This window comes from Physeter macrocephalus, chromosome 12, assembly GCF_002837175.3.
Source record: "Physeter macrocephalus isolate SW-GA chromosome 12, ASM283717v5, whole genome shotgun sequence".
NCBI classification, from domain to species: domain Eukaryota; kingdom Metazoa; phylum Chordata; class Mammalia; order Artiodactyla; family Physeteridae; genus Physeter; species Physeter macrocephalus.
In genome coordinates, this window is record NC_041225.1 from 54,188,120 (window position 1) to 54,205,448 (window position 17,329).

The 17,329-nt window shown below is 37.6% G+C and overlaps 1 protein-coding gene across 7 annotated transcripts in view; it reads right to left on the reverse strand.

The window, feature by feature from the left end:
* The window catches only part of STRN (striatin), a 121,950-nt gene that overhangs the window by 11,507 nt on the left and 93,114 nt on the right, over window positions 1–17,329 (reverse strand). For 6 of the 7 annotated variants that reach the window (XM_055089118.1, XM_028496681.2, XM_024118688.3 and 3 more), the window contains 5 exons: window positions 14,212–14,387; window positions 12,295–12,342; window positions 11,400–11,521; window positions 7,970–8,137; window positions 6,172–6,312 (listed from right to left, as the gene is read on the reverse strand). In XM_055089118.1, coding sequence (XP_054945093.1) covers window positions 6,172–6,312; window positions 7,970–8,137; window positions 11,400–11,521; window positions 12,295–12,342; window positions 14,212–14,387 — 655 coding nt within the window. Of the gene's footprint in view, window positions 1–6,171; window positions 6,313–7,969; window positions 8,138–9,029; window positions 9,126–11,399; window positions 11,522–12,294; window positions 12,343–14,211; window positions 14,388–17,329 lie in introns of those variants that run through there. The other variant, XM_028496683.2, reaches the window with a different exon arrangement.

Below are 17,329 nucleotides of genomic sequence, written 5' to 3' on the forward strand. Positions count from 1 at the left end.
AAAGTAAGCAAAATACAAAGAACACTAGAAATAAACTGAAGGCCTACGAGCCATCATTCTAACAATGAACCTAAAAGAATCCTCCAAATATTTATATTCAGCTTATGACCTAAAAATAGTTTACCTTTCCAATGGGTTCACAAGTACCCAATTACTTGCTTCAACTACCTTTGACTTAATCATAGTCAAATCACCACTGCCATCAAAAAGAAGAAAGGTAATTTATTCTGATTCTAATAACAAACATCTTTCATCCTTTTAAACTATAGGAAATTCATTTTTCCCTTAAAACATGTTTGGTCTGAACTTTAATTTAGAAAAAACACCTGCTAGGGCTTCCCTGGTGGCGCAGTGGTTGAGAGTCTGCCTGCCAATGCAGGGGACACGGGTTCGAGCCCTGGTCTGGGAAGATCCCACATGCCGCGGAGCAACTAGGCCCGTGAGCCACAACAACTGAGCCTGCGCGTCTGGAGCTTGTGCTCGGCAACGAGAGGTCGCGACAGTGAGAAACCCACGCACCGCGATGAAGAGTGGCCCCCGCTCACCGTAACTAGAGAAAGCCCACGCACAGAAAAGAAGACCCAGCACAGCCAAAAATACATAAATAAATAAAATTAAAAAAAAAAAGCATGTATCTATTAAAAAATAAACAAAACACATGCTAAATTCCAGAATATAATAACATAGTCAAATATAAACAGCTAAGGGAGTCACAGTAGAAAGAAAGAAATTTGCTTTATATAACTCTAAAGTAATCAAACTGATAACTTAGGAAATGTCAGGACATATTATTATAACTCGAAACAGTTATCACTTATTCCAACAATGTTGCCTTTGCTCAAAACATTCTCGGCAGTCTTCTTCAGAAAATGCTTCTAGTATCAGGCACAAAGTCATATGACTTTACAGTTATACATCGTGAGGGAGAAATGGAATTGCCTAGTTTAGCTTATTCATCTTGCTCACTGACTTGAGACCTTATTAATTTGTAGCAGTCATTAAAATCAACATTTATGCTGAGGACGTTCAAAGAATTGACCATAATCTCTGAAGGTAATTTGAAAAAGGTTCACATCCTTCTTAATTTCATATTGGCTTTTTATTTTATTACAGTAGCTTTAGGTCATATATCTAAGCATGATTTTAAATTTACTAAGAGAGGGCGGAGTCAAGACGGCGTACTAGGAGGACGCGGAATTTGCGTCTCATCACAACTAGGGCACCTACCAGGCACTGGTGAGGGACCATGGACACCTAAGGGGACGGGAGGACCCCCCGGAAACCGGGTAGGATGTGGGGCGTGGGGGGAGTGAAGGGGGAGGAGAAGTGGAGGTGGGACGGGACTGGCGCCCCTGAGGGATGGATGGGGGAGGGGAAGGTATCCCATGCCAAAGGGAGAAATTGGGGAACCATTGGGAGGGCAGAGGATCTATACAGATTGCCAACAAACACATGAAAAGATGCTCAACATCACTAATCATTAGAGAAATGCAAACCAAAACTACAATGAGGTATCACCTCACAGAACGGCCATCATCAAAAAATCTACAGACAATAAATGCTGGAGAGGGTGTGGAGGAAAGGGAACCCTCTTGCACTGTTGGTGGGAATGTAAATCGATACAGCCACTATGGAGAACAGTATGGAGGTTCCTTAAAAAGCTAAAAATAGAACTACCATATGACCCAGCAATCCCACTACTGGCATATAACCTGAGAAAACCATAATTCAAAAAGTGTCAGGTACCACAATGTTCATTGCAGCACTGTTTACAACAGCCAGGACATGGAAGCAACCTAAGTGTCCACCAAATGTTCATTGCAGCTCTATTTACTATAGCCAGGACATGGAAGCAACCTAAGTGTCCATCATCGGATGAATGGATAAAGAAGATGTGGCACATATATACAATGGAATATTACTCAGCCATAAAAAGAAACGAAATTGAGTTATTTGTAGTGAGGTGGATGGACCTAGAGTCTGTCATACAGAGTGAAGTAAGTCAGAAAGAGAAAAACAAATACTGTATGCTAACACATATGTATGGATTCTTAAAAAAAAAACTGGTCATGAAGAACCTAGGGGCAGGACAGGAATGAAGACGCAGACCTACTCGAGAATGGACTTGAGGACACGGGGAGGGGGAAGGGTAAGCTGGGACAAAGTGAGAGAGTGGCATGGACATATACACTACCAAACATAAAATAGCTAGTGGGAAGCAGCCGCATAGCACAGGGAGATCAGCTCGGTGCTTTGTGACCAACTAGGGTGGGGATAGGGAGGGTGGGAGGGAGACACAAAAGGGAGGGGATAAGGGGATGTATGTATACATATAGCTGATTAACTTTTTGATACAGCAGAATCTAACACACCATTGTAAAGCAATTATACTCTAATAAAGATGTTAAAAAATAAAAAAATTAAAAATACAAAAAAGAAGTTCATAGTCACTGGAAAAAAAAAAACTTTATACAGATAATATTCCTCTGGGCTCAGCCCATAATACTGCATTTCCTGTTGCCATGACATCAGTGGTCACTATTACAATCCCCAGGATTCTGTGAAGTAGAGAGAGACAGAGACAGAGACAGAGAGAGACAGAGAGAAAGCCAGAGAGGACAGTAGTTTTTCTTTCTTATTTCCCTTCTTTTTCCAATTCTTTCCTTCTTTTATCTCAAAGAAACACCAAAAGAAAAGTGCAAGCCAAACAGGCAAGGGAGGCAGGGGAAATTTTTGCCTTTTCTCAATATCTTGGCTCCTAAGGATGCACCAGTCTCCTTGAAGATGTATCCTGAGTCAAGCTATCTGGACCGGACACTCTTGGTTGTCTAAGCAGAGCATCTGCTTCCCTGCTTCCTCCTTCATAACACAACCCCAACTTGGTAAATGGAATAAATGTAGCCAGAGGGCTCAAAGGAAGCTTGTCCATCCCAGGAAAAACTTCAATCATATGTTTTTCAGGGTGAGGTTGCCTCTCTTGTTGGAAATGAACAAGGGAGCAGGTTGTTCCAGGTATGCTGGCAGCCATGTTGTGACCACGGGGCAAGTTAGTCTGAGGAAAAAGCCAGCACACAAAGGAGGAAGGCAGCCAGATGAATCAGAGAAATGGAGCTGAAGCTCTGATTGTCTTGTGTCTAGAGGTCGGTGCTTTGCGATGACCTAAAGGGGTGGGATAGGGAGGATGGGAGGGAGGCTCAAGAGGGAGGGGATATGAGGACACGTGTATGCATATGGCTGATTCACTTTGTTGTGCAACAGAAACTAACACAGTATTGTGAAGCAATTATACTCCAATAAAGATCTATTAAAAAAAAGTATTTAAACATTAAAAAAATAAAAAATAAAAAATAAAATAAAATAAGCTACAAGGATATATTGTACAACATGAGGAATACAGCCAATATTTTATAATAACTAAAAATGGAGTATAACCTTTAAAAATTGTGAATGACAATACTGTACACCTATAACATATAATATTGTACAGCAACTATTCTTTAAAAAAGTAAAATTATGAGAAATGAAAAACAGATTTATTTTATACAGGCCTATCTCATTTTATTGTGCTTTGCAGATATTGTGTTGTTTTACAAATTGAATGCCTGTGGCAACCCTGTATTTAGCAAGTCTATTGGTTCCATTTTTTCAATAGAATTTGTTCACTTCATGTCTATGTCACAGTTTGGTAATTCTCGCAATATTTCCAACTTTTTCCTTATTAATACTTGTTATGGTGATCTGTGGTCCCTGATCTTTGATATTACTAATGTATTTGTTTTGGGGTGCCATGAACTGCACCCATATAAGACGGTGAACTTGATAAATGTTGTGTGTGTTCTGACTGCTCCAGCGACCAGCTGTAACCCCATCTCTCTCCTTCTCCTTGGGCCTTCCTAGTCTCTGAGGCACAACAATATTGAAATTAGGCCAATCAGTAACCCTACAATGACCAAGTGCTCAAATGAAATGAAGAGTTGCACACTTCTCACTTTAAATTAAAAGCCAGGAATGCTTAAGCTCAGCGAGGAAGGCATGTGGAAAGGATAAGCCAAAAGCTAGGCCTCTTGCTCCAGTTAGCCAAAAGTTGTGAATGCAAAGGAAAAGTTCTTGAAGGAAATTGAAAGTGCTATTCCAGTGAACACATGAATGATAAGAAAGCGAAACAGTATGGAGAAAGTCGTAGTGGGCTGGATAGAAGATCAAACCAGCCACAACATTCCCTTAAGCCAAAGCCTAATCCAGAGCAAGGTCCTAACTCTCTTCAATTCTATGAAGGCTGAGGGAGGTTAGGAAGCTGCAGAAGAAAAGTCTGAAGCTAGCAGAGGTTGGTTCATGAGATTTAAGGAAAGAAGCACTGTCTCTGTAACATCAAAGTGCAAAGTGAAGCAGCAAGTGTTGATATAGAAGCTGCAGCAAGTTACTTAGAAGATCTAGCTAAGATAATGAATAAATGTGGCTACACTAAACAACAGATTTTCAATGTAGATGAAACAGCCTTCTATTGGAAGAAGATGCCACCTAGGACTTTCATAGCTAGAGGGAAGTCATGCCTGGCTTCAAAGCCTCAAAGAACAGGCTGACTCTCTTGTTAGGTGCTAATGCAGCTGGTGACTCATAGGTGAAGCCAATGTTCATTTACCATTCTGAAGATCCTATGGCCCTTAAGAATTATGCTGCCTGTGCTTTATAAAGGGAAAAACAAAGCCTGGATGACAGCATATCTGTTTACTACATGGTTTACTGAATATTATAAGCCCACTCTTGAGACCTACTGCTCAGAAAAAAAGATTCCTTTCAAAATATTACTGTTCACTAACAATGCACCTGGTCACCCAAGAGCTCTAATGAAGATGTACAATGAGATTCATGGTTTTTTCATGCCTGCTAACACCACCTCCATTCCACAGCCCATGGATCAAGGAGTAATTTCGACTTTCAAGTCTTATTATTTAAGAAGTACATTTTGTAAGGCTACAGCTGCCATAGCTAGTGATTTCTCTGATGGATCTGGGCAAAGCCAATTGAAAACCTTCTGGAAAGGATTTACCATTCCAGATGCCATTAAGAACATTTGTGATTCATGGGAAGAGGTCAAAATGTCAACATGAACAGGAGTTTGGAATAGGTTAGTTCCAACCCTCATGGATGACTTTGAGGGGTTCAAGACTTCAGTGAAGGAAGTAACTTCAGGTTTGGTGGAAATAGCACGAGAACTAGAATTAGAAGTGGAGCCTGAAGATGTGACTGAATTGCTGCAATCTCATGATAAAACTTGAATGGATGAGGAGTTGCTTCTTATGAATGAGCAAAGAAAGTGGTTTCTTGAGATAGAATCTACTCCTGGTGAGGCTGCTGTGAAGATTGTTGAAAGGACAACGAAGGATTACATAATTACAAAAATCCTGTTGATCAAACAGCGGCAGGGTTTGAGAGGATTGATTCCCATTTCAAGAGAAGTTCTACTGTGGGTAGAATGCTATCAAACATCAACGCATGCTACAGAGAAGTTGTTTGTGAAAGGAAGAGTCAGTTGATGCGGCAAACTTCACTGTCGTCTTATTTTAAGAAATTACCACAGTCACCCAACCTTCAGCAACCACCCGCTGATCAGTCAGCAGCCATCAACATCATGGTGAGACCCTCCTCCAGCAAAAAGATTATGACTCACTGAAGGCTCAGATGGTGGTTAGCATTTTTCAGCAATAAAGTACTTTTAAATTAAGATATGTACACACTTAACAGTCTGTAGTATAGTGTAAACATAACTCTTATATGCACTGGGAAAGCAAAGACTTCATGTGACTCACTCTGTTGCAATATTTGCTTTATTTCAAAGGTCTGAAACTGAACCCACAAAAACTCCAAGATATGTCTGTATTCAGAATAAATATCATTGTCTTCAAATAGAATTGAAAACTAAACATTTGGTATAAAATTAAACTTGACTTCTCTTTAGAATAGCTCAAATGCTACTTCAAACAGTATAGTTATACATGTGAATAAACTTAACCTAAAGACTTAAAATCAACTGTAAATCATTATATCCTATGATCTTGAGGCAGAATACTTTATAATGACGAGTGTTTTTCATAGTTGACTCTAGTAGTTATAATTCTGATAACGTTTAAAAAACTGATCCAAACACAGACTACTTAAAATTGGTATACATACTTGAATCTAGGTTTGATTCTAAAGTGAGAATGCGTTGTTGTGTTTCCATGTTAAAGATGCTTGTGTATCCTTTGCTGAATGATGCTACCATATGGCTCGGGTCACTGCTCACTAGATCCACAGAGGCAGGGATTCCCAATTCTAAGAGTCAGAACATATTCGAAGAGAATGGCAGTTAGAGGGTCTACTTCACAATGTGCTTAGAATACAGCAAAACAAACGGTGGTATAAGAAGTAAATAAGGCTCAACATTAGAATAAGAATTAGCTCACAGTCATTCAGTGCAGATTGTTTCTTTTGTTACTTTTAGTCCTAGTCTATTTTATCATCCTTACTTGTTTACCACATCTTCTACCAGTCACTCACAGCTACTGTATTCATTGGATCCAAGCCTTTATTGAGAAATAAATGGAAAACATACAGACTACAAGTTTTTCTGCTTCCACCTCAAATCAACCTGGGGTTTAGAGGGGCATCACAGGTATTCTTCATTTTAAAAGCCCATCTCTTAAGAGGAATTCTAACTCTCTAAAAGTATGGAATTTAAGAAGTAAAAACTCAAATTGTTATTTATTGGTAGAGTTATGCAAATATCAAACGCAGGCAACTCATCAAAACCTAGGCACAAGTTATGGCAGCTCAAGAATAAAGAAGGTATTTTTATTTATCATCTAGAATAGGGTAAAACTTGGAACTTATTTATAAACATAAAAAAATATAATTCTATGTATATGTGAATATAATCTGATTTTTAAAATCTGGTTCAAAATCTAAGTAAGCTAACAGTTCAAAAATGTGTATCTTCCAGAAGAAGGTACATTAATGGCCAATGAGCACACAAAAAAAGTGCTCAGAATAATTAGCCACCAAGGAAATACAAATTAAAATCACAATGAAATACTGCTACACACCTACCAAAATGGCTAAAATTAAATATACCCTCAACACCAAATGTTTGTAATTAAGGATGCAGAGCAACTGGAATTCTTACACATTGCAGTCCGTGGTGTAACATGGAACAACTACTTTCAAAGAAAGTTTGGCAATTTCACATAAAGTTAAACACACAATTCTAATTCTAAAGCCCAGATATTCTATTTCCAGGTCTTTACCTGCCTGTGATTTAAAAAAAAAAAAAAAAAAAGTTCACAGCAGCTTTGTTCATAATAGGAAAAAATGGAAACAACCCAAATGTTCATGAAGAGGTAAATGATAAACACAGTGGTTTAAGGAAATACTACTAAACAATAAAAATAAATTATTAACACTTATTACCACATGGATGAATCACAAGAACACTACAGTGAGAGTAAAAGGTCAGATACAAAAAGAGTGCACATTGTATGATTTCATTTATGTGAAGTTTTAGAATAGACAAAACTAATTTATAATGAAAGAAATCACAACAGTGGTACCGCTGGTTAGGAATGGGGAAGGGGGATGACTGGGAAGAACACAAAGAAACTGCAGGGCAGTGAAGGAAATGTTCTATCTTGATAGGTGCAAGAGTTTTATGTATTTGTCAAACTCATGAAAATGTACCCTTAATATCTGTTTTTTACTGTATAGAAATTATATCTCAATTTAAAAAAATTCAAAAAAGGCATGCTATTTCACCAAATAGTATGCTTTTTAAACCTATACATACTGTTGGAAATTCAAGCAAATATATTTTTACTGCTTAGAAACAACCTTCAAATTAAATTTAAACAGAGTTTGTAGAATCATTTATTTATTTGTTTCTTTTTAGAATAATTTTATAAAACACTCAGTAAAATAAGGGAAAAAAAGTATGTACCTTGATTATCATTAAATACACTCAGGGCTGGAGCAGCCTCGGTTGTATTCCATAAACGGAGAGTGCCATCTGCTGAACAGGACAACAAACGCTGGTGTGCTGCGCTGTAAGCCAAACCCCAGACTGCATCAGTGTGGCCTAAGAGAGGGCCTCTTAAAACAGAAGGATCTATAAGAACAGCAAGAATGCAGGGAAAAAAGCACAAATCATAAAGGTACTTAGATTCCAAAGGAAAGTAAAATATACAAAACAAAAAGTATAACATACACCTCCTAGTTTCTATTTTTCTTCTGAAATGTGGCAAAAACAGGCTTGGAAACATGCAAATGTAGGGTTTGAAATGTCTAAATTAAAATTTTAAATTACATATATCTCTCCTTAAAAAAATTTACATATTTCCTCTCCCTCCCTTTTTTCTTTCCATTTGTCTTGATTTTTTTAAAAAGCATGTTAACGTAACATAAACCATTTGAATTTAATCTACTTTCAGAGAAACCACAACTCACATTCCCCGAGGAAGTGAACAGAGACCCTTTCCCCTCCTCTGATGTCCTTCAGCACTTTGGATACACTCTTTAGGCCATTTGTGCTATGAATGGCAGTCATTCTTGGGAGCAACAGGCCTCTGTCATCCTTAATGGACGTGAACTGAGACCTACAGGAATCCCCAAATGCTCAAACAGCAAGATGTGACACATGAATGATGTGCATGTGGGAGAGGGGCAAGGAGAAGGCGGGGGAGGGGGTTTGCTTAGCACTGTTTCCTGATAAAAGCCAACTTGGAAATTTTACTTGTTAACCCTCACAATGCATCTATGAAGTGGTACTTTCAAGATGGCTCACAGATGTTAGATTTAAAATGTCAGTGGCGTTATCTGTCCTATATCCTCTCTTAGTCATACCATAAAATAGTTATTGAAGATATACCATGTATTAGGCACTAGGCTAGATGCAGGGGCCATGCAGATGATTAAGACACAGTACCATCCTTGTCTTCAAAAGACAATGTGGTAAGTACAATAATAGTGACAGATACCAGTTACCATGGAGAGTGACTAGGATGAATGAAAGCCTCTTGGAGAGAGTGACACTTAGAGTACAGATGTTGGCCAGTCAAAGGACAGAGGGAAGGCATTCCTGGCAAAGGAGGCAGCTCCTACAAAATCACAGAAGGAAAAATAGCATGCTATGTGAGGAAATTTATAAGAAAGTCAGTATTCCTGGACTGCGAAATTTGAGGCAAGAAGTGGAAGAGATGAGAGTGGCTAGTTTATGGTGGGATTTCTATGATGTATTAAAGAAATTATCCTGAAAGCAATAGGGAACCACTGAAGGGTTTCCCAGGAGAAGCAGGGTGAAGTAAGTATTTAATAAGGTAACTCTGATTATAGTGTAGAAGACAGATTGGAAAGAATCAAGATGAAGGCAAGGGGACTGTTTCAGAAGACTGGGAGAGTGAAGATGAAGACCCAAACGAGGACAGTGATAAAAGGGGCAGAGCAGGAGTAAATTCAAGAAATATTTAGGGGGAGGTAATTAATAAGGTACAGATAGTAAAACGGTACAAGGAATCAAGGATAACTCTTAGGGTTCTAGTTTGGATAATTCTGGTACTGCCACCAACTGATAAAGAATACATGGAAAGGGAACTCCCTGGCAGTCCAGTGGTTAGGACTTGGCGTTCTCACTTCGATCCCTGGTCGGGGAACTAAGATCCCGCAAGCCACGCGATGCCACCCCTGCCCTCCCAAAATATATATATATGGAAGAAGAAACAGTGCTTGTAGGGATTTATGTACAATGAGACAGCCACTTTGAGATGTTCTGTAGGTAGTCTGAAGCCTAAAGAAGAGATTTATGAGTCAATAGCATATAAAACCACAAAGTGGATTCAATCTACCAAAGAAGATGTGTGCAATGCAAAGAATGAGTTAGGGTCTGGCCTTGATAAATGTTAATATTTAAGGTGAGAAAAATAAAAGGAGTTTATGATGGACAGGGAGTAGAAAATGTCACAGAGTTAAATGTCAAAAAAGCCTATAGTGAACAGATTTCAAAAAGGACGGAGTGGTCCACAGTTTCAGATAGCCAGTATATCCAGTAAAATAAGGACTGTAAAATACCCCTTGGATCAGCCAAATTAGGTAGATACTGACATCTTGTTATATTTAAGTGGAACAGCCAGAAGATAGAATGCAGAGGGATCATGCACAGGGAAAGGACATGGAATTAGTAACTAGTAATTGTGTTTCCTGGACAATATCATCAAAGAGACACAGGAATGAAAGAAATGAAGGAAAGAGAGACTAAACAAAAACCAGAGAGGGAAATGGAGTCAGAAAAGGCTTCTCCTTGCCCAGGATGGGAGACACCTGAATTTACTTACGTGCTGAGGGGATGGAAAGAGAACAAAGAGGGTAAAGCTTCAGATGAGAGCAAGAGAGAGCAAAAGAGAAAGAGTCAGCCAGAAACAGAGAAGAAGAATGATATTAGAGTGAAGTCTCAAAGGAAACCAGAGAATGAGGTCAAGAGCAAAGGGGAAGGGTTGGCTTGGGACAGAATGAGGTCAACCGGTATCTGGTACAAGGATAAAGTAAGTAAGGAAAAGCATGAAACAGATAAATCTGTAAGAGAATTGTGGAGGGAGAGGGGGGTGTTACCCTTCACAAAATATATGTTAAATGCTTATTAAATAAATGTTAGAAGAAACTTTTAGTTACTGAATTTCTTATCTTTATTTAGGTTTATTAGTAAAATTAATTAAATGATAACAAAAATAAAATATGGTTTTATGACATATTTGACACTTCATACCATTCTAGAATTTAAGGAGAATTTTAAGAGGAAACCAAAATAGTTCCTAAACAGTTTTTGCAAGGGAATTTATGACAATATCTAGTGACAGATTATAATACAGTTTTTGTTTCATGGTGCTGTTCCCAAATCTAAAGGGCACTTCTTAATTTTTTAAAGCCTTTAAATATTTTGGTGCCATACACTTTAAAAATCATTAGCCTCTATACCCTCCAATAATTGATCAAGAGGATGATAACATCATTCATTTTCCTTCAAAGTTATTTGTCAAGAATAGTGACAAAATATAATTACAGATTAGTAATAATGTATCAAGTACTGTACAGATGCCTACAATGAAGAAAACAATTGTCAGTCAAGCCAGCATTTCCAATCAGTAAGACTTCTGGGGGTGGGAACTGTTTTCTTGGGAAAAATACGTTATTTTCTCTTTTCTTGTAGCATTACGTATATCAAATTGATTCCCAAATACAGGAGTCCTTTTTAACAAAATAAATATATGGTTCCCTTTTACCAATTTATTTTCAAAAATATCTCATTTTATCCTTATATATGCTTTGTAAAATGCATAAAAAGAAAATATTTTATTCTTTCATATCTTTGGGGAATCACATACCGTAAGAGTCATAGGGATCGATGTTGGGGTTGGTGGTGTTCCAGCCCTGGATCAGTCCGTCAGTCCCACCACTATAGCACTGCTCACCATTGCTGCTCATTACCACACAAAGCACTGGACCTCTGGGAAGGAAAATCAATTTCTATTCTCAAAAATCTATCTGATAATAGGACTTGTTAAAAATAAGAATGCTTAATTATTCAAAAGGCTTTCTCTTTTTCTGCTTTGGATAACAAATAAAAAGCTATCAAAGCATTATTCATTCTTCTTCCTCTGCTAAACCAGTGGTTGGTAAACTATGGCCTATGGACCAAATCCAACCAGTGGACTGCTTTCGTACAGTCCTCAAGTATTTATGGTTTTTACATTTTTTTAAAGGGTTGTAATACAAAACCAAACTAAAAACAGGAATGTACAACATTAAATATGCAGCCAGCAAAGCCTAAAAACATTTACTAACTGGCCCTTTATTTATAAAAAGTATGCCAACCTCTGTGCTAAATCAAGTGAACAGGTATATTCCTTAAACTTAAATGGAAACAGGAAAAGCGTGCAACATGTGATCACAATAAAAAAAGTCTCAGATATTTTTAAGGAAAAAAGATCAGGATTTCTCATCATTAAACTTAACTGCCTCAACTTCATTTTAAGAGAGATATATACATCATCTACACATCATGCAAATAAAATCTAATTTCAGCAAGAATCCCTATTTGGTAGTGATAAACTTGTTTCTAGCATTATATTATCTGCCAGTTTCTTTTACATTTACAAAAAACACTACTAAATACAAAAAATACATAACACAAATACATACGTGAAAGAAAAGAAAATATGCTAATTAGGCTGATTTACAATGATGTTGATTTAACACAAAGAAAAAGCACATACTTACTTATGAGCTCTGAATGTATAGATAGGCTCCACATCAAGAGAAGTGCTCCTAAATCAGAGAGAGGAGGACTTTTACCACTTTAAGTTTTCAGCAGTAAACAGTATGACAATGTATGTCATAAAATTGCCCCTAGAAATACCAACACTATGATAATATACCATTCTCAACCCCAGGACATGAGAAAGCTTACTTAACACGGATCACATATATTTGTGACTTCAAGAAACAAAATTCTTGTTCAGTAACAATACCTTGTTACAGCGCTTTTAGCATTGTCCTAATCTATTTGACTAAAGGAAGAGAGAGCCTCACTCAGGGGAAAAAACATGGGCTTTGAAGAGATAAATTTCTGGATTCAATTTCCAATTCTGTCACTAACTGGCTAACTTTAGGCAAATTATTTAATCTTTTGGAACTCCAGATTCCTCTATGTTTAAAATAAAACAGAAAAATAGGGATAACACCAAAGAGTCACAGGATTAAATGAGATTCTACATGGTAAAAGAGCCTAGAACAGAACCATACACATAGTAGAATTTCAATCAGAAGTACTTTAATTTCCTTGCATTTGCATCAAGGTTAACATGCCTGTCCTTAATACTTGCAGAAACTGTCCAAATCATCAGATTATTCATTACTCAGAACACTGAGTATATGGGTACTCTACAGGGCCTAATGCTGGCCATGACTGATGATGGAAACTCGATTTAAAATCGGATTGCACTGTAGTTTTTTTAATAGGCATATGATATCTCTCCTCATTACCAAAGTTTTAAGTTCAAAGGTAAACAGGCTACTGTTACTTGCAATGTGAAGATGTTGTTACTAAGCTATCACCAGCAAAAAATTTATTTCAATATTTTTCTAAATTTTAGTCAAGAATATATGATGAGACATTCACATTCTCTGGTCCAATATGATGTCCACTCTGACTAAAGAACTTGAAAGACAAAAGGCACAATTTATAACCAAGAAATACTTCTTCTCTGCTGAAGACACCTAATCTACATGAGGATTCACTTGGTTTTAAGCAAGATCTGGCTGAGCTATCTGATGAATCAAGTATTTTATCTAGTTTATGTATGACTCACAGCAGGAATGTCATTGATCTCTTTTAAATTGGGCAATAGATATTCTCTACCAGTAGTAAAACTTCCATAATCTCCTCCATTTGATGTTCATTTCTACTCTTTAATAAAAGAGGTGTCCAACACTGTACAAGGGCCCTTGCTGGCAGATGGGACCATGTGACCCAAGGAAGAAAGGAGAGGAGTTCCAATAAGGACCCCACCAAGTGGGATCAGGACTAGCGTGGTGACTGATAAAAGGGATTTATACCAACTCATGTCTGTCCATGCTTAGAGAGGAACCAAGAGGCCAAGGCAAGTATTAGCGGTTAAGTGAGAGCAACAACAGTGTCTTTCAGTCTAGACATTTTGGTCAAGGTCAAAAGAAAAGACCAAAGAGAGGTCTCTCACCTCTCCCTGTCCCCCCATCCCCCATCAGCCTTCCCTCCCTCCCACTCCATAAGTCCAAACCTAGTAAACAACAGGACAAGCTTGGGGTGCGGGTTTGATGATTTTAAACATGCACATACCTGTTTACAACACCAGCAGAAACCTTCAGTGCAGATAAAGAGCTCCCCAAATGTGATAGTTATTTAAAACACTGTATAAAGATTACAATCAGCATTCACAAACCATCAGATAATACCATTTCTCCCTAAGGGTCAGTTTTCCAACCTAAATTAGCTTGTGAGTATGAAGGGAAAAACAACCTAAATTATGTGACATGGTAAAGAAGAAAGAATTAGAAGAGATATTTGGGGAACTTAACAGCAAATAATAAAGTAAGCATTTTTCTTCTGAAAAACTATTAATTAAAATATATAATATAGTTAAAGGAGAATATTCTCACTTTTTGGCTGGGGCTGTTTTCTGCAAATTCCACATTTTTAACGTGTGATCCTCTGATGCTGTTATCAAAACAGGCTCAATGGGGTGGAAAGCAAGGGCTCTAATGCCATCAAAGTGACTTCTTAATGTAAACTTAGGGTTCCATGTCTTCCTCAGTGCATCTTTATTGTTTGCTATCTATTAAAGAAACAAAAGAAAAATACCAATACATTTAGTTCAGGATAGGAAAAAAACTATATTTCAACATTAATTCTTACTGATTTGTCATCAAACCATCACATTTTGCAACTTTCAAAACAATATAATTTTTAAACATAAATAACCAAATCAATAGGCAAAATTAGCAATATGTTAACAATGGTTTTCTCTGAAGAAATATGAACACTATAATAAGAAAACAGGCAACATAATTCAATACAGAAAGAGGATCAAATAACTTAATAACATAAAATAGATCTTCACTAAGATGATTTTTTAAAAAGATAAGTAATTTCAACCTAAATTATAGAATTGAAACTAATTTTGGGTAAGAGTTGAAAAACTAAGTTATCTTTAAGCCTGTTAACATTACAGAATATGATGATACTTTTGAAATTTTCAATGCTTTCTGACAAGAGCTAAATTTTGTTCAAATTGGTAACAAAGTTTATAAACCAGAAACATAAAATGTTAAAACTGGAAGAGACAATCAGATGTTACAAAAAAAGATTCCATTGTTAAAATAAATACATTGTTATGTTCCTTTTCTCCACAGAATCTCCATCTCAACAACTGAAAAAAATGCACTGTTTTTTCATTCCAAGTAATAGGAAAGCCAAAGAGGTTAGTATTTGACTTTACACAAGCACCATGTATGAACTCTTCACACTCCAAAGCTAACAATCATGCTAGGTTTAAGCAAGAGTGGGGCAAGTACTGGTAACACACTGGAGAAATGCTAACCATACTTACAATGACAAAAATCATCAATGATACTAACAATAGCTGCTATTTTGAGCCTTATTCATTACTTTGTACATTATTCCAAAAGGCTTAACATGCATTAACTCAGTTAATCCTCACAACAACTCTATGAAGTAGGAATTAACATTATCCCCACTTTACAAACTAGGCATGTTAGGGAAAGAGAAGTTAAGTGACTTGCCGTCTAGTAAATGGAGGAGTCAGGATTCAAAATCAATCAGTCTGGCTTCAGAGGCTATGTATTAATATAAACTATACTTCAGAGCCCAGAAGTTTAGAAATCTGCAGAAAAACCTGGACAGGACATGTCACAACTGGGGCAATAAGTGAAGACAAAACACACTATGCAAGGAACTACTCTAAGTGGGGCTGGTTATCTTTGGGGCAAGTGGGGTTGCGGGGGGAGGTGAAGAAGACAAGGGCAACTGAACTGACTCCTGCCCACTCTTATTAAAGAGCTAAAAGGTTTTCATATGTAAGAGCACTTAGATTCCTTCCGAGCATCTTAATGTGGTAGGCAGCCACTAACATAGTTCCCAATCAGCCCACTTATTTTTACCTTTGGGTAGTCGCCTTCCACATTATAGGGCTGCTCTGTATGACTAACAGCATACAGTAGAAGTTGGAACAAATTACTTCCAAAATTAGGTTATAAAACCTTCCATCTTGAGTGTTCCTGCTCTCTATCTTTTCAGGTGCACTCACACTGGGAGAAGCCAGCTGCTCTGCTGAGGAGCCCACAGAGAGGTTCACGTGGTGAGGAGCTAGTCTCCAGCCAATAGCCAGCAAGAAACCAAGGCCTTCTAACAACTACGTGAGTGAGCTTGGAAGTAGATTTTCCCCAAGTCAGGTCTGTGTAAGACTGCAGCCCTTGCCAACGTCTTGACTACAGCTACATGAACAACCAGAACTACACAGCTAAGCTTCCCGGAGACTGCTGACCCACAGAAACTATGAGATATAAATGTTTATTGTTTTAAGCTGTTAAGCATGGTGCAAGTTGTTACACAGCAACAGACTGCTAATATGCTTAGTAAAACTAGGAACTACTTTTAGAAACAAACATTAAGTTTTTTAACAATTAAGAGCTATGAAAAAAGAACGAGCTTTCTCTAGAGAGAGGACTGAGTTCTATCATGTATTAGACAAATTCTTTGTGGAGTTAGTACAGAGGGAACAAAAGCATCTAATGGGAAGTTCTGCTTCTGGCCATGATGGACTAGATCATTAGGACCAACTGTGTACTGAGGACAGGTAAAAAAGCAGAGCTAAAAATAAAAAATGCAGGCCCAACAAAATAGTGGGAAAACACCCAGGATCCAGGGGAAGACAGAGGCCTCAGGAAGTGAGCCTGATCTCTGGAGCTGTTTTCCCCAGAGGGTGTTTACTGATTCCAGAGGAGGTGGTTGAGAGGCTGAGCAGTGCTTCTGACAGCTTTGCGACGCAGGGGGATACAAACTGGTGTCCAGGGCCTGCCAAGACAGTAGGGCTTAGCAGACCACCTTGCTTTAGGTTTTAGTTTCAAGGGCCTGTATCCTACACATAAGAGTGAACTGGAAGAACACCAGCCCTTACAAAGACCATAGATCAGCTTTAGATAATCTCAAAAATTGAAAATGAAGTCAGGTGATCCAGATTTCTAGTGGCTGCAGACATCTGAGAGAAGAAAATTAAAATATACTCTCTGGGGGAAGATAAACTTAGGCCTGAAGTTATTTCTACAGACAATTTTTCAAATACAGTTATTTGGGCATAGTAAAAAATAACTGTACCCATATGAGATAACACAGTGTAAATGAAAACAAGCAGAAACAACACATAATAGTAACAGAACTACTGAGTCTCTGATTCAAACTTTAAAATAATCATGCTTACTATGTTCAAGAAGATAAAAGATTGAAAATTTTGGAAGAAATCTGTAAACCATTTAAAAAAAGTAGTTCTAGAAGCAAAAAATATGAGACTTCAATAGATGAGTTCAATTGCAGATTACACATAACTGAAGAGAGAATTTGCTAACCAGAAGATGAGTCATTTAAAAAATCTAGACTGAAGTACAGAAAAACAAAAGATGGAAAATACAGAAGAAAGGGGATTGGAGGGAGAGAATATAAACAGGGGATCTAACAATATAACTAGAGTTCTAGAAGGAGGGG